This window comes from Musa acuminata, chromosome BXJ1-4 (genome assembly GCF_036884655.1).
Source record: "Musa acuminata AAA Group cultivar baxijiao chromosome BXJ1-4, Cavendish_Baxijiao_AAA, whole genome shotgun sequence".
NCBI lineage: Eukaryota > Viridiplantae > Streptophyta > Magnoliopsida > Zingiberales > Musaceae > Musa > Musa acuminata.
The window spans coordinates 10,037,870-10,056,167 of record NC_088330.1 but is presented as its reverse complement, the minus strand read 5'-3'; the positions used below and the strand labels follow the sequence as shown (position 1 = coordinate 10,056,167).

Sequence of the window (18,298 nt, the reverse complement as noted above, 5' to 3'; positions counted from 1 at the left end):
AAAGGGAGAAGTGAGGTCTAAGAAAGAGATGCTTGTAAGGGTTTCTCCTAAACCCGTGAAAAGGAGAAAAAGTATAAAAGGATAGTTGATCTTCACCCATTGGAAGAACATCATTAGTGGATGCCGATGACCTCGACAAAAGAGGAATTGGGAATGGATATAGGTCACGACGACTGAACAACTATAAAACTTAGTTTGCATTTACTTTAAGCTATTTACTTTCATTGTAAACTGCTTTATTTATTTATTTACTATGCTTCCATACGTTTTCAAGTTAACATCTTTCTGATATGATTTTTTATCGAAACCAAGATTTTCGACTCAACCTGATTTTTATCGTTGCACTTATTCAATCCTAATAGATTTAACATGATTCGATAACTCCCTATCTCTTATTCCTACATAGCACTCTCCAAAATATCTTGTTCTTCTTAGATATATGTTTCTATATAAGATTTAACGTGATTTGATAACTCCCTAATTTTTAATGTGTCCTTGATGCACGAGTGCTCGTTCTAATAATAGGATTCTCTTGGACGACAACATTGGACGTAGGAATCCTAATATATTTGTCAATTCCAACAAGAAATTAAATAATGAGCTATTTTACTCGAGATTTAATATTCTTGAATTAGGTAATAGAAAAAAAAAAGCATTTACTTAATAAGGATTAAACTATGCTTATTCATTAAACATTTAACTTAAAAGGATTCAATCCACACCAATGGCATTGCATGGATGAAACCAAGTTTCAGGTACTTCACGTAGCTAAGCAAAGAGCGTCGAAGTGTAGAGAGTCAGAACGGCAGCCACCGCCACCGGGCGGCCTTGACGGAGCGGCGGCAGCGAGGGTAGAGCCTGAAGAGGTGGTGGGCGGAGACGGCGGACACGACGGCCATGGCCAGCGACGCGGCCAGGCCACATAACATGCCACCGGCCACCTGTTCGCAGAACCTGGTGTATATGTTGCACAGCTTGGACCACTGGAGGCCGTCGACGCCGAAGACCGCCACGAGCGCCGCCTGAAGCCCAGCCATCGTGGCCCCGAACGTGGCGTACGTGACTCCCTTCATTCAAAGGCCAAAAGATGCACTCATTAATGATCAATCTCACTCATCTTCGCAACCAAGAAAGAGAAATGTGAGGTGAAGGCAAGCGCGCAATGGCACACATCAATTAAAGTGGATGTGTGGTGACAACCAAAGGTGCAAAGCCCAACTCGATGGGAATTTAATGCCATTCATGATAAGGCAAACAGCATGTTGGGCAATCAATAGACCATTCCTCCAATTTAAGGCGTTGGGGCAAGCAAGATGCATGGGTGTAACATACACATGTTGCAGAATCATTAAAGAGGGCAGCTTTCGAAATAAAGCTTAGGGTGAAATGAGGGGAAAGGTAAAGCTTGAGCTTGAACAGAGATACATGTGAACGAGTACTCCTCATCCTACATGGGCTATTGATTGTGCTGATGACAAGTTAGCTTTTGGATCATGCAAGGACAAAAGGGAAAAAGGAGACATGATGGTTATGTTATCTTGAAAGGCTATAGCTGGCATAGGTTTTAATTTTGTTGAGATATCTTGAGGATGCATAACTTATATGAAACTCTTAGCTTATCATAAAGAAAGTTATGGGAATTCTTTTTCTTAATTATTTATGAGATCGAACCAATGATTAAAAGATATCTTTTGAAGTCTATTCCTTGGGTTTTGATATAAATGATAAAGGCAGGAACCTTAAAATCTTACGATAAACCATCAAAATATTTCCTATTTGATAGATCCTAAAAGATGCCTCAAATCTGATTATATATATAATTTATCTTTTTTTTACATATTTTACTTATGGGATTATGATAATTAATTTATCAAAATATTATAATTCTAAAATTTATGAAAGGATAAGATGTTTTAAACGTCATTAATGCTTATGTCACTCGAACCAAATTGGATGATCAAAACAAAAAAGAATTTTAGGAAAGAGCAAAATATTATATATATATATATATATATATATATATATATATATATATATATATATATATATATATATATATATATATATATATATACCATTTGGACTTACTAATTACTGGTTAAAGGTGTATGCAACTCCATGGGAACATAGGATGAGCAAAAGGTTGATGTAGGTAGCATTTATTTCATGATGAGTGCTATTTTACTCTTATTTTCAAGATCGTGGTGGTGAAATAATGTGGAGATGTGGTGGAAAAGAATGAGCAACTTTCGGCTGGATCTTCCGATGAATCCAATCCACTACGTCATATGTATGTGTGTAAATGGAGATGGATCAAAGTGTTTTTACCTGGTCCAAGAGGAAAAGAAACCACGCCACAGATTTGCTACCTCGACATGGATTTCTCCCGAGCAATGCAAGCGCCATACATCTGAAGAGCTGGAGAAGATGATACCCAGCAGTGATGGAGGTAACCAAGGTCATGGTCCTGCACCAACAGTGAGAGATGAGCCCAAACCAACCCAAGCCGAAGCGAAGCATGGAGATGTGCTAACTGAGAACAGAAGAAGAGCTCACTCACCATAGGCCATCCAAGTCCTTCGCGGTGGCTTTCTTCCTCACAAACAAGACTGTGTTTGTCTCTGTGTCTAACCCTACAAGAAGGGCTGCCGTGGCAGCCAATGCCAGCGATAGCATCCTCAGAACACCCTCAGCTTTCAGCAACCTGCTCTCCATCCTATCTCTCTCTCTCTCTCTCTCTCTCTCTCTCTCTCTCTCTCTCTGTGTACAGAGCTCACTGCTAACTCATATACACCCTTGCAAGAGTATTAGAAGCAAGTCTGCGTGCATATAGAAGATTAGGTTAGGGAGAAGGGGAGGCGATGAGAGAGAGAGAGAGAGACTTGTCACAATCTGGTGGTTGTGTTCGGCTGCCGATCACTTACTGCATGGATGGCTCGCAGTGATGATGTCTGGTTGACTGATGAATCAGAGTTTTGCGCACAACATTCTCGTGTGCATGAAGAAGATTCAAAATAACTCAACAGTAATTTCATACTATAAATAATTGAGAAAGTCAATTTATTATGTTTGGTCCATAAGTTAAATAGTCAAGCTTTCGAGTTAAATGTAACTAATTCCGTGAAACTTATTTAACTTATAATATGAACTTCAAGCAATATAATAAAGATGTTTATCTTCTGATTTACAAAGAAATATTTTTTATGTTTAATAAAAAAATTTATTCTTTCAAAATAAAATGAGCTAATTATATATTACCCCTATATTTAGACCCTATTAATATTACGGTCTCTGTACTTGAAAAATTTATATTGGGATCTCTATAATTCTGAAAATGAAACAAATAATCGTATTTGCCCTAACATCATTAGCTACATCGGTGAAAAACACATGTGATGCCACGTACTAGATCGATAAAAATCTGATGGGTAAAAAAATAATTTCAATATCCCACGTGTTGGAAAAAAAAAGATATTGAAATTATATTTTTGTTCATCATTTTCCTATCGATCTAGCACATGGTGTTAGGTGTTGTATTTTTTATCAATGCAGCTGATGATATTGGGTTATTTGTTTCACTTTTAGAACTATAGTGATCTTTTTTAAAGTAGAAAGACTCAATGCTAATAGAGTGCAAATATAAGATAATATATAATTAGCCCAAAGAAAACAGTATTATATTTATTACCTTCTAACATCTATGTCGAGTTTCGAATTCTCGTCACTTTCATTTACGATTATCTCTTTTCTCGTTGATTCTTGGGCGAATGGGCATGATTTTCGATGCGATTGTGATAAGATATTCCTCGAGGCAAAGGAGTGAACTCATGATGTGGATGTTTAGAATGCAGCATGTTGTATATTTATGAAAATAGACCATCTGACCTATAAAATTAAATGAAAATTGAGGATCTAACTTAAGAAAATAAATGAAAGTTGACTTCTTATCAGCATCGCTATCATTCTTTTTAGTGGTCTTCTACATACCATTGAATGCTAAAGAGTTTAGCATAGCTTATTGAACTAATATAATTGACCTATTCTCCTATTGACCCAAATTAATGGAAGTATATCTACTTTGGAGTATATCCATCAAACTCTTATAAGTTAATTCAATTCCTTATTCACTTGGGAGTAATGTGGGGGCTTTACGATCTCCATCATTTAAGGATCATTTTTCATGATAACTGACTTACTAACTCGATATGTTTTAACTACCGATCTCAAATATTTAAATGCAAGATAATAATAATACACACATCAAACTCTATTAAGTCAATTTAACGTATAAGATTAAAGTCAGAAACCATGTCACCGATTTAACAATCAAAATTTTATATGTTTTGAAAGATACATAAAAAATCATATCAAGTCTATTCTCACCTCAGAAACCTACATTTCGAAGAGAGACTCTCCTCCTCTTTCAACGAGTAATCTTCATGATTAATGTCATCACCTCACAAAATCAAACCAAGAATGGCTCATTTAAAAGTGTTGTAAGCCTCAGTTTCAACTGATGGATCCAATTCAACCACTCTATTATATTGGAAGGAGACAAATTTAATTGGTGAAAGGATCCATTGCATTTAACGAGTCTGATCTTCTTCATTTTGAGTAGTTGGAAGTCTCATTTTTCGTCCTTTTACAGATAGTTTTCATTATATATTCTTTTCATGCCTATTTTCTCTTATTTCTTTCATTATTTTGAACTCCTACAGAATTCTGAGCCCCAGTATCTGAACATTTTACGATATCTGATCCAACAATGTGATTCCTTCCCCTTCTCCACCTTTCTGTATCCAGCAGGAGCAGATTCTTGACACAGACTCAACTCTTCTCCCTCTTCCAGTTCCAAGTACATTAATCACAATCACTGCTTGAGACAGGACCACAACTGTGATGAATTGCTTGCAGAGGAAGCATGCTTTCTCACCAACCGTCCATCTGCAAGCTTTTCTGCAACTGTGAAACATTTATCTTACACTCTTCAAGTACATGCATCGCAGCTACCGCTTGACGAAGGACCACAGAATGCCTGCAGGGGAACCATACTTGCCCAGTCTGCAACTTTGTTCGGCATCCATCTTGCACACATCAGTTTGATCATACTGACTAAAAGCTACTCAATGCTCTTTATATAGATAGCTGGCACAAAGGACAGGTTCTTGACCTCTCACCTCTCAGCTCCAACCAAACAGGTAACTTTATGTACTCCTAGTAGGAGTGCTTGTTCTTGATGTTCTCTTTCCAGGCTAGAGAGAAGAAAGTTAATTCACTAGCAAGAGAGTTGTAGTAAGAATTACATCTATAGAAGAAAATGACATGAATGCAGCAGAAAGAATGTTGGATGAGGATCTCTTCACATGTCTAGGCTTCTCAGCACATTGAGTTGCTCATCCACACTGTAATAAGCAGATATTGTAATTGAGCTAATACCCATCACAATCTGAAGATCTACCCAACATGGCAGTGAAGCTGGCAAGTGCAGCATCAAAGATCAAGATCCTCATCTTTAATTTACCAGCCTTGTTATACTGGCAACTGACAGGTTAAGCAGTCTTAAATCTGTAAAGCCCAAATAGGCTGTCAATTTAGGCTAAATCAGTTCATCCCATCTCATCCAAAGATGGCCACAACAATCTAGCAACTTCAGAAAATATCGATACACAAAATGTTCAGTAATTTGAATACTTAAATCTGCAGATCATGGGTAATGACAGCGTCAACGATTCCATGCCGAATGTACTCAAAGAAACATCAAAAGAATTTATCATTGCTTGCTGCATAAAGCAATATTAGCACATTAACTAATAAATATATGTAGGCAGGACAACAATCTTGAAATTGTACAGACCACATCAGCATGGCATAGCAAACTTTCTAGAATCAGAGAAGTAGATACGGGGACATCCAAGATCATTTTTCACAGAAATGATGAGAATGTATCTGGAAATGGTTTTAAGACCAAATTCTTTTGCCTCTGGGTACCTGCTTTCACATTCAAGAACATGTTGGATGAAGTAAATTTCAACTGTCTTGCACTGCAATCCAACATTCCAACCATTGGCATTCCAACATAAAAGTGCCCGTCACCAAGGATCTACTCGTTATTAACTTGGCAGTAGATAGAGATTCAGAAGCCATCAAAATCTGCAGCTGCAGTACATATTGCAGGGCATTTCAGGGTTTGCTGAATCAACAACAGACAGTCGCAGAATAAGATAGCTGCAGGTGAGAACTATAATGTAGAGCCTCGGTGACTTGCAATTGTCAGCTTTGACTAAGAATCCTATTTGAAACCTCCAGTCTGCATCATTATCCGTGTAAGATATAAAAGCTATTTTACGACATAATCAGCCACACAATAATGTATAACCCTATATGATATATATTGCTATTCTTCTAGTTCAACGAGCTGAGCTGCCCTTCTCTCAGCAGCCTTTTTCCTGACAAAAATGCCCCACCTCATAGCTGCCTTGATCTTGAGCCAACCGACAACTGCTTTACCAGATGAACGATTCCTTTCATCATCAAAGTTGAAGTTAGGACATGGCGAAGGCATATACGGCGGAAAGCCATATCCATCTTCAGGGAGACCAACAGAAGCTCCACCCATGGTGAAGGTTCGGAGCAAATGTTGCATATCCTCATTCTCCAGCATCTCATGGCTTCTCAAGCGAATCTCTTCCTCAGAGAAGAAATCATCCATACAGCGGCTGTCCTGCTGACCAGACCAGTCATCATATATGTTCAAGCCTGAATGCTCCATGGAGTGGCTTGATGGTTGGAATCCAATGCTTGTCTGCTGTGGTAGAGCCAGTGCCAGACTTGTACTATCATTTCTTGTAATTAAGCTCTGTTGAGCAGAGCCAATTGCCTCATTCTGTGGTGTGAAGCAGGCGCTTTCATACTGCATGTTTGTATCAGAAGCTACGTTTGGAGGACTACTTGAATATGTAACCCCTTCATTTCCACTATAAACAGCAGTTATGGTACTTCCTGAAGAAAAGAGAGCAAAAATTAGTATTCTAAGGAGTGTTGCTTTCCTTTAGATGATGGTTATAACATCCACAAGATGATATCTTCACTACATATCCTAGTGAGGCGAAAACGACCTATGATATTGCATGCACAGGATCATCTACGATATAGCATTCGGCATTTTGTGCATCTAGCTAAGTGATCATGTTGTGGTTCACAACTCGCCAGATAAACATAATTTTTATCATCACTTGCAACATCCTAAGTGCCACAACCTAAGTATTTTTAAATTAATGATAAATAAAATAAACAGAAACTTCAAAAATATTTGGGGTCACATCTATAGACCATCATTCTCGATCATCACTTTCAAATCCGTCGTACTGCTCTACAGGAGCTAAATAACATGCTACAAAGAGAAATTATTCTTATTCTTGGTAGATATTTCATACCTCCCATATCAACCAAAGGATGCTCCAAAGGAAACGAAGCTTGTAGGTTGACTTGAGACTCTTCATGATCATTTGAAGAATCTGATAGGGCTTTCTTTTTTTTGCTAAAGTTCAGAAGAGCCTTACCATCATATTCTATGACATGCATCCAATTATCATATGCCTTCTTGACCAACGCATCTGCAAAGACCTGCAAAAAATAAAAGAGATTGCCACAACCTGAAAGTCAGGCACCAGCTTTATCTAGGTATTGGCATGAGAAATCCTCCAAATTAAAATAAAAAGATTCATATGAACAGATTTTAGTATATTGAGTTTGCATCTTCATCTCCAAGCATGATCTATCAAACATATGCATCTGAGAAACATGTTCATTGCAACCATAATGGTCTCGCATCAAATACATTACATCCTAGAACATACTGACGAAATTAGTCCCATTTACTTGGAGAATCAATGGCACTTTTCGATGCCAAGAGTCTGAATATCAACATTTATTATTTCCAGAAACATCTCAGAACAACATTTGCTACTGTAACATAGCTGATAGTGCCATTGTATAGACATACAAGATTTTCTTTCCACTGCAGTTTATTATGACTAGAAAATGCATGACAAGAAAACAATGCAAAAGTAGATAATGACAGCTCTATATCAAGCCAACATAAGAAGACCTATGTCCTTATAAAATTCATTTATTCAATATAAGAAATATATGCATCCATCTTTCACGATAAGTTTGTCTAGATCATATACTAGAAGATATCTGCTATATGCATCTAACATAAGTATATGGTCTCGAGTGTAAATCTTAATTTATTGTCTATTTTCATGGGCTTCTGGAGGTCATCATTGATGTGGAAATTTTATGCGATGCTAACAATATGCTTTAAGGAAAAACAGGATAGAAGAGACACAAACAAATGGGACAATAAAGCAAACATGTCATAGCAGTACTTAAACATTGCCAACTAAAAAATTTTCTAGAACTTGCCACGACTGCCAAAATTAGTAGCTACACAAAAATGATAACAAACATGCCATTACTGCCAACAATTCTAGCCCAAAATTTTGTGGGAGAATTTACATGTGACACTAGCTGTGAACAGTAAGTCCTCTTATGAGTGCATGACCAATCTATAAATAGTAATTTAAGAATGCAACTGTGATGATACAACACTGCTTCTCTTCAAATATGTGTTTTGCCGAAGATATTAGCTCCTCCTATTCAAGGGCTATCCAGTTCAAAGCAAGCATCAAAAGGTCAGGTCCAAAATGGAAAAAAAAATGAAAAAAACATTGCATAATCTCACATCTCATTGAAGACGAAAATAGCACATCATTGGGTAACTAACAACTTTGCAACATTTGGTATTAGTTCATAGTCAATCTCATGCACATAATCATCATGACACAAACATTAAGCAGGGTGCCTCTTTTTTAAGAGCTTCTCCATAATTGAAGAGCAATTTCTCCATCAACAGAGAAATTCAGCCCAATGCCACTGAATGCTCTATAGAAATAGCTTATTACCCTCATCTTTGTTCCTAGTTACTACTAGACCTGAGCACTCAATCTCGTATGAAAATATTTCATTCCCCATGCTATGTTTATAACTAATAGCTCAAACTCCCCCATTTACAATCACAATGGTGTGTATCATAAACAGATTATAATATTAAAATGAATTATTTAACAATAGAAATAAATATACTAAAGCTGACCTTCTGATTGTCATTCAGGTTTTCAGCAGAATAGAACTGCCCACCAGCAATCAGGCCACAAAACTCATAAATGTTATTGAAAATTGCACCAATATCCCTTGTGTCATCAGAATAATATACATAGTACTTTCCACTTAAGACACAAGTCTTGGCATGCTCCACAAGACTCTCCCACATCTTATTGGACATACCACTTCCAAGAACCTACATTGTGAAGTAAATTAGATCCACAAACAGTGGAGGTAATAAGAGACTCATTACAGCAAACAAGAAAACCAAAGACTTACCTTGCGGAGTTTCTGGGGATCCCTAACAACAAGTCTGAGAAAGTCTTCAACTGTAAAGATTCCATATTTATTCAACCTCTTGTGGAATGAACCATCCTTACCAATCTTTTCCAACCTCCAGACTTCATCTTTCAATTCAGGTGGATAGTGTTTCTTGTACACTATAAACATCAGAAAGAAAACTTAGGTAAATGGAGAAAAAGAAACCAAAGATAGTGCAAAGCTGACCTACATTCCCCTCTGTGGTCCTTCACAGTGAAAGCTTCTGTTTTCGCTTCACGGACTCGAATACCATCACAAAAACCTGAAGCAATCTTCAGTCCAAGCCTAAATTTCCTACTCCGTATCCAACTAGAATTGTCTGTAAATGTGAGCTCTCCAAGGGTTCCTACACCTTCTTTCAATGAGACGTATAAGTCTCCAGTCAAAAGAGGCCTTTTTCCTTCGCGTTCTTTCACTACATGACTGTCAAACTCTTCTTCTGTCCAATCATCATTGTCTTCATTGTTAAAATCACCCTCAAGGACTAAAACTTCTAGTTTTGCAGACGACTCAGGTCCTGATGTGACAACATGACCAGTGTTTGCATCAATCAACACAACATGAATTTCAGCTCCCTGTTCCCCTTCTACTTTTCCTCCAGTAAAATGGGATAAGGATAGTCTTGTCCGGAAATGAAGCTGGAGATTTCTTCCATCAGGACCTTCAATTTGCTTCGGTGAAGACCTGCATTTCTTGAATTCAGAAGGATCCTAAAAGAGTATTACATAAGTAGAAATTATTCATGTAAAGAATTTTCATAGTTGGTTAAACCATAATTTCCCACCAATTGTGAACACTAAGGGAAACTTGATAAATTGGAGAACAAGAAGACTAAAGCAAAACAACAAGCCTTCTTGAATAACGTTAGTCTTTATTCATAAAGCACCTAATCCAGGAATCAAAACAAGCATAAATAGTCAAAGATGCATATTAGGCATAGGGTAACTCATATGTCCAAGTGGCAGGGCTGAGTTGCAGTACCAATTCTGAAATTTGATGATTCCAAGAATACCCTTAAAACTATTAAATCTGGAAAATTACCAAATCTACCCCTCAGAGAAATGATGCTGCAACAATGAACTTCTCATAGGCTAGAAGATGAATTGGTGAACTTCTTATAGGCTAGATGATGAATCAGTTCTTTACTATCGGTAGATAAAAATGAAGCTAATATTTCTTCAAACAACAAGCAACAAACTGAAGGAAATAATCTTTCTTAGATGTGCACATCAATTACTGGGAAACATCACAACTAACAAGCAAAGAGTAACAAGATGGACTGAAATTGAATAGCTTGAATATGATGAAGCAAGTCTTAAAGTTAGGTTTGTGTGGAGTTCTATTAATTCTTGTTTGAGTTAATTAGATTAATTGGCCTATTCTCAATTTACAAGGCAATATTATCACAACTTTAGAACATCTTCACAAAGCTAGATATCATTAGACATGAGCTTATTTAGTTGTATTCCACTTATGGAATTTTTGTAATTGATTGGGTACTTTCTGATTATGATCTTTATCCGATTTGGTCAACTACCTTTATTACCTACTTTTATCCCTAAGGACTCCTATATTTTAGAGGAACAGTATGCAGTTAGACTTAAAACAGAAAGATGTGCAGCAAAGATCATTCTTACAAAATGCATTTTCATCAAACAAATTTGGTAACCCAGTCATAACTTACTCTTTGTTCTCCTCATGTTTCACTTCTTTCGTCATACTCCATTATTTCTGCTGTAACAGAAAAGTTTGTTCCTGTTTTCTTATAACTTATTATCTTGCAGACTTTTGCTTCATATTGCTGTTTGTGATGTAATGCACTCTTCACTTACTATAGTCTCCTTAAAGCAATCCGATACTGACAGTGGCAAACAAAACAAAATCTAAAAGTCCAAGATTAAAAAGACAGCTTACTTGGTCACAAAGGAATGAAGAAACATTACCGCTTGTATAATCATAAAGATTGTATGAAAATCAAAATCATAGTGTGTTTGCATGACTTTATGCAGCTTTTTTTGTTAAACCAAGCAAATGTTAATAATTTTGTTTTCTTTTTAATATAAGATACATAAAATTCTCGGTAGGAAAATAACATCAGGATAGGTTTTGAGACAATTCTGTTAGACTATTGAACACTACCTTTCAAAACCCAATAGATACATTTGCACCATTTATCTCATTGAGGCCTGTCAACAACTTAATGTCATTGCCTCTATTGCAATAATTAGGTTTAATATATTGCCCCTCCCTAGCCTCCATATAGGCATGAGACTCATGCCTATATATGTCTATAGTAGCTTCTGAAAAATAGACTACAATCTGTTAAGCAGAATGATCATAAATTAAAATTCTAACAATCAGACTCTAGGACAACAATTTAAAAATCATAATATACAGCTGTTATCTTTCTCAACCATCCTTCATTTCATTAAATTTAAACACTTCTTATGCAGCCTGTAACAAGTTCACAAGAAACTTAGACATGCTTTCAGATATTTTACCTGAAAGATTGTATCAGAAAGCATGGCAACATAACTATTTGGTTATAACATCTTAGTCACTTATAATTCCATGCAGAGGAAAAAAAATCCAAAATCAGTTCATTCTCAAAGAATCCATCTGATTCATGATGTATGATGTCATAATGTCTTACCTTCCACCAATTTTTGGAGGACTTAGCTTCGCTAAGGCTCGTTCAACTTCTTCACTGACCTAATGAAGCACCATACAGCATCAGATTGTCAAGTAGAAACATCAGATATTGCTCATAAATAGGGTCCATTCAGAATATAGAACTTCTAGACCAAAAACTTGAAAGTTCATAGAAGGTCGAGTTATCAATTTCATAGAAAAAGATCGAGAATAATTTTTAGTGGCCATGTTTCAACATCCAACAGAAAGAGAAAACAACACAATTACGGAATAAAGAAACGAAGTTTTACAAATCACAACATATATCCAAAGCAATCAGACAAAAAGAAAGAGATACTTTGCACTAACTTAAGAATAAAAGGATTCAAACAATCTTAAGCATTAATTATCTGACCAAACTACAGATAGACTTACAAATTAGCCGAATGCAATTTTTAGAGACTGAAAACCACTCATAGAGAAGATTTAGCATCCCAATGAATAGCAAAGGACTCAGGTTGTCTGGTTGTCAGTCACCAACAAGTGGCAATCGCTTTTGCAGATCTCTTTCTCTCTCTAGAATCTCAAGATGAGAGAAATATCTGCTACATGAGCAATTTAACTATAGTATATTACACATGTAATTTAGAGGTGTCACTCAAATTCTTCCAAACAAACATCATTTACATAGAAAGTCATCACGACATGCCTTAACTTTAAATACTAATCAAGATTAAAAAAATAGATCTTATCTTCCTTTATTATTTGATTGAATAAGTTCCTTGTGTCCACAAACAAACTAGTTAAAAAATGTATTATCTCAAATAATGGTGTCAAAGATGTATTTATACAATAATCAGATGTCGCACTGGAAAATCAAAGTGAGAAATGATAACATGGGTAAGTTGTGGATTCTTCAAGTGCAAATTTTTTAATGAAATTAAGTAACTTAAATTGGCAGATCATAGAATGCTGGAAAATGATTTTAAGAAAACTCTGGTATGGAATAAGTTTTAAGCTCTCTTACAACTCTTCGAAGAATGGGCTCCAATGATGAGCAAATTTTCTGTAGACTGTCCATTTTCAAAGCTTCAACAATCACACTGCAAAGAGTACAAAATACTGAATGGTGACACAAAACAACTAGATAAATTAAGAACTTCTTTCCAAAGATGATGCTAGATTGGCAAAAATACAAGTGCCAAGCAAGGATTTGAAGAAAGAAGATACTTTTGCTTCAAATAAATCTTAGAGTAGAATACGATCTAGCATGAAATATATAGTTATTACTTATTAGCACTTTAAAAGATTACCAGTGAAAGAAAATATTGCGACCATCTTTCCCCTCTCCTAATTCTCAACATCCTTCACGCTTTTCATTTCTTAACTCTTAAGCATGTGTTTGTATTGAAACCCAAGAATAATTGTTCGCATTAACATCATTGTTAAGTAACCCAAGGATTGTTGTCTCGTATGACCACTGGTATCGATCCCTAGCCAGACCGATATGTACTAGTTGGTATGTGTATCGACATGTTGTACACTAGTATGTACCAAAGACTCGAAGAGGAAAAATAAGGAGATGAGAAAGGCACAGATGGCAATGGAGAAAGAGGAGGAAGATGAAGTAGGTAGGAAGAGGAGGAGGTGATGGAGGAAGAGGAGGAAGAGAAAGGATAAGAGAAGGAGAAAGGAGGAAGAGAAAAGAAGAAGATAAGATGGTGGAGGAAGAGGAGGAAGGGGAAGAAGAAAAGCGTGGAGAAAGTGGTGAAGGAAGATGAGAGCAAAGAGGAGGAAGCATACCCAGAATTAGTGGCACATGGCGCACTGTGAGCAGCATGTGGGCGACGACAGGTGATAGAAGGCAGCTCGTGGGCAAAGAGGGCTCGCGGTCAAAACCATTTAATAAATAGTTTTTTTTTAATAAGTTAGATCAGACCACCCAAAACAGGGGGGGTCCGCATATCCGTTCAGAGACTACTACAGACCGCCCGTCTCATAACGGTCTAAACAAAACAGCATCCCACAAATTAACCCACAAGAAATCTTACAGTCCATTCCGCTAGTTTTTGACATTCCACATCTTTCTTTGATATCAATGTAACTGAAGTCATGCATATCATGAGTACAAACCAAAACTCTTTCTACTGATGGGGTATACACCCAGTCTCATGGAAAATGAGGAGTAATTAGATACAATTTCTGAAAATGATAATTTATCATGAGATCTTACTGCTGCTCTATGAAAATATGTGGATTCCAAATATCCAAGAACAGAACCAGGTAGCATGCTTGCATTGTCAAACTCCTAACTTTACAGGAATATCAGTTTTAGATTTACCTCATGATGTTTTCATGTAACCAAAAAACCTTTCCCAGTAACCAAATAAATCAACATGCAGGAAAAGTGATATGGGAAACTGATTTTTACGTAGGACTTCCTGTAAGCAACATGCACAATTTACATAGAACAACTTCTAGTGTTCCGAATGTAGCAGGACCACAAAACATTTGGACATCAGTGTAGAAGGTATATATGCACCTAGTATCCTGAAGTCAAAATTTGAACTTATGTTGGCGATTCTCCACCAGAGTTCCACAAGAAACACTTTCAAAGTATAGGAAAGAATGAACCGATATCCTGCTTCTGTTATACAAGCCATGACCCTCGGGATCAAACCATAAAAACAATGAAAAGATTCTTTTTGTTTGGTCCATATGACTTATAAACAACTTAAAGAAAGGCAAGGAACATCTTTCTTTATGTGATAGCCACAGATAGTCAAAGCAACTTATAAACTGATACGAGCACATTGTATAAATTGTGAGAGAGCCCCAAAAAACTATGCAGGGTACAGAGTTCATCTAATTCAGTTTCAAATACTCGCTTAAGAAGAGAAAAATAAAGAAGGGAAGGGAAAAAAGGAGAGGGCAACACCTCAAATTCTTAGAAAATATTTTAATTAACTTTCTGCCTGTTTTCTACAATCTCCTGTTCCAAGGGAACAAACACCCCAAATATCTGAGGAGGCAAGAGTAAGAAGAAAGAAAGCTCATCCGGATAACTCCCTCGTTCCAACATGGCAAAGACCCAATGAACAAAGAGAAAGCTAACCCACACTTCAAAGGCGACACAGGGAAATGTTGAAACTTCACTTTGGATATACTATTAAAAGCCATAAGGAATCACGAAATTCCTGCAATAAAAGTCCAAGCTTTTTCCCCTTTTTTTTCTTGGAATATTACCTCGCAAGGGCCGGGACCTTGGGTCGCTTGGGCTCGGGGTGCAAGCTGTCGTCATCGCCAGCGTCCAACCCGCGCTTCTCCCTTGTCATCGTCCCTTGCCGCTCGTACCTGCTAGGCCGCTGCATACTGAAAGCCCCCCCAAACAAAAACCTCGATCCCCGAAATATGCTGACAAATCCCGGCACGACCAGCCCGGTATTACCCAAAACAAAAACGAGGGAAGAAGTAATCAAAGCAACAAGAGGGAGAAAAGGTTGAATTGTCGGCCGCCGAAGCGACGAGAGATCTGAAACGCAAACGATCGATGGCAGAGGCGAATTGTGGAGATCTCGCGCGAGCGAGGAAGATAGAAGAAGAGTAATCGGAAACAACGGCGGCTGCAATTGGCCGGAAGGGGTTTTGTTTTATTGGTTGGTCTTCGCTTTATATCATGGCTTTTTCCTACTCCTTGGACCGTCACCCGCTTTAGTCAGTTCGGGACAGATAAGGGGGAACCGGTGGACCCTATCTGCTGGGCCACCTTCGCTACGGTGCAAAGAACGGTGTCGAAAGGGGTACCGATGAACAGGTAGGAGACTGTTTCTGATTACTTTACATCAGAGCATTCTTTTTTGACGGCTAAATAAATAAGAGCAATACTTTCGCCACCCGCCTGAACGTACCCGAATCGATTGGCCGTGTGGGTTATTCGAGCGGGCCCATGGTGATACTGCCGATGACATAAGGCGAGTATTTGCTAGGTGTCGCTTTCGGTCCACGGACGAGGCCGAAATCGAAGTACTTGTTTGAGATAATCACGGAAGAGACACGTGTGGCTCATTACGAGGATACTGTTCGCTGATTAGTGCGGCACAGCTAACCCTCGAGATAGGGACAAAGACGAGGGAAAAGAGCGAAGGGAGACGGTGAAGTAAACTGTTTGGTATGGAGAGCACCGCACCCAACACGACGGCGCGACTCCAATGAAGTCGGCCCACGTGTATTTCCAGGGCTAATAATTCTTAAACATCTTATTTACTTGCGATATATATATATATATATATATATATATATATATATATATATATATATATATATATATATATATACAGAACTCTAAAATGGGCATGTAAAGTTTTTTTTCTTTATTTTCCATAATTAATCGACCATAGAAAAGAATGTAGAACAAAATCTAAGCAGCAGTATTGATAGATGTGGTCGACAGAAGATTGAGTCAGCATCAGGCAATTAGCTTGAATGTGATGACCACACATACACCTATCTATGGCATAACGGAGACACACACAACATTTCTATTGCAAAATCACACCAAAAATCCTGAGGTCGTAAAGTTAGTTCCACGGGATATTAACGTTAAATGTGCTACTTGTCCTATGCAGAAATTTGGTCAAAATGATTTGGCGCTATCAAGATAAACATTTTGACACAATTAAATTAATATTTGAAGTACATTATACCAACAAAAATACTATAATCCAACTCAATTATGTGAATTACTTCCCATCGTTGACCTCTCAAGTATAATCAATAAACAATAAGGTAAATACTTGTAATAAATTCAAATACTTATAATACAATCTACATAATTGAGGTGAGAGGAAAGAAACATGCAAAAAAAACAAAAAAGATGAAGATAAAAACGATCTCTGAGCTCCGACTTGATGGGCTGATAGTACCTCATTGGGCATCAAAGTCACTTGGAAACAGTCTTTTTACCTCAAGTGTGAGCGATTGTACCTGAAGGCAGAATGAATCTGGTGAATTAAGAGAGACAAGAATTACTGAACAACATAGATCAATAAAGAGAGACCAAAACACTTGTGTAAAGATTTGCTAAATAACTAAATGGAATAAGGCCGGCAAAAGCAAAGACTAGTGGTCTAAACCTCAATGGAATTAGCACGGCCTACAAGTTTCAACAAGAATAAACTGATTTATCTTTTTGATGTCTAAAACTTACTCAATGGTAATAACAAATACCTGAGACCACTTGCTCATGCGGGCAATTAAACATTCCGAGAAAAACTGAGTGAATCAGTGATCCTTCTTTATGCTTTAGCCAAAACACAAAAGATCAATAGTTCAACTTAGTCAGCATGAATCCTAACCCTTTTTGGAAATGTCATGTGCCAACATAGTGAATCACTGTACATTGTGTCCCATTTCAATTTCCATTTGTGACAAGTTGAAGTCCCACCTACTAAATTGCCATTCTAGTTTGTGTTTAGTATTTTTTGAAAAAGACACGTTCCAACATGAAACAATTTAGCATATACCTTTGATTTCAGACTAATTACATGTTACTCCCTATAGTTAGCTACCTTTAGCATCTTGATCTCTACACTTCAAAAATTTACATTGGCATCTCTATAGTTACAAAAGTGAAACATCTAAGTTCATTTACCCATATGCCATTACTTTTACCAATGGAAAATCTTAATATTCCAGTTGATGATGACAAACAACGTCGGTGGTGACAAACGACGACGTTACGGGTGACTGTTGTTGATGAGGAGAGCGACGATGAGAAATAAGAGTCGCTCTGCAACTGCATCGATGCTGACGCAGTTGCCGAGCGGAGAAAGGGTCACCGATGCAGATGTAAAGCGACGTTACTCGGCATATGCATCGATGGCCTTTTTGCTCGACAACTACGTCGCGCCGACGTAGATGCATAGTGGTGCCACTCAGCATTTGCATCGACGGCCTTTGCAGATGCAAAGCGATGTCACTAGGCAACTACGTCAACACCAACGTAAATTGAAAGCAACGTCACTCGACAATTGCATCGACGTCGACGCAGATGCAGAGCGACGCCACTTGGCAACAGCTTCGGTCGCTCTGTATTTATGTCGGCGCTGACGTAGATGCAATTGCCAAGCGACGAAAGAGCCACCAATGCAGATGCCGAGCGACCCTTTCACCACTCGACAAC

The 18,298-nt window shown here is 37.5% G+C and overlaps 2 protein-coding genes across 2 annotated transcripts; both read right to left on the bottom strand.

Moving 5' to 3' along the window:
- Positions 1-655: 655 nt before the first annotated feature.
- On the bottom strand, positions 656-2,805 carry LOC135672414 (CASP-like protein 2C1). The gene is made up of 3 exons (XM_065180896.1): positions 2,561-2,805; positions 2,329-2,467; positions 656-1,067 (listed from the first exon to the last, which is right to left on the bottom strand). Exons 1-3 carry the CDS (start codon positions 2,713-2,715, stop codon positions 798-800), a joined length of 564 nt encoding a protein of 187 aa, XP_065036968.1. The 5' UTR covers positions 2,716-2,805; the 3' UTR covers positions 656-797.
- Positions 2,806-5,743: 2,938 nt separating this feature from the next.
- On the bottom strand, positions 5,744-15,748 carry LOC103975166 (calmodulin-binding protein 60 D). The gene is made up of 8 exons (XM_065165701.1): positions 15,364-15,748; positions 13,145-13,220; positions 12,140-12,198; positions 9,677-10,170; positions 9,445-9,605; positions 9,158-9,361; positions 7,434-7,623; positions 5,744-6,999 (listed from the first exon to the last, which is right to left on the bottom strand). Exons 1-8 carry the CDS (start codon positions 15,486-15,488, stop codon positions 6,395-6,397), a joined length of 1,914 nt encoding a protein of 637 aa, XP_065021773.1. The 5' UTR covers positions 15,489-15,748; the 3' UTR covers positions 5,744-6,394.
- Positions 15,749-18,298: the final 2,550 nt, after the last annotated feature.

Bases quoted from the DNA above. Each gene is read 5' to 3' on its own strand.
- LOC135672414 (XM_065180896.1), bottom strand. From the start codon at position 2,715: ATGGAGAGCAGGTTGCTGAAAGCTGAGGGTGTTCTGAGGATGCTATCG. The intron at 2,468-2,560 runs GTGAGTGAGCTC...CTGTTGGTGCAG, and splicing joins AAGGACTTGGATGGCCTATG to GACCATGACCTTGGTTACCT. The intron at 1,068-2,328 runs GTAAAAACACTT...CTTTGAATGAAG, and splicing joins TTCTTTTCCTCTTGGACCAG to GGAGTCACGTACGCCACGTT.
- LOC103975166 (XM_065165701.1), bottom strand. From the start codon at position 15,488: ATGCAGCGGCCTAGCAGGTACGAGCGGCAAGGGACGATGACAAGGGAG. The intron at 10,171-12,139 runs GTAAGACATTAT...CAAGAAATGCAG, and splicing joins CCTCCAAAAATTGGTGGAAG to GTCTTCACCGAAGCAAATTG. The intron at 7,624-9,157 runs GTCAGCTTTAGT...TATTTTTTGCAG, and splicing joins ACCTGAATGACAATCAGAAG to GTCTTTGCAGATGCGTTGGT.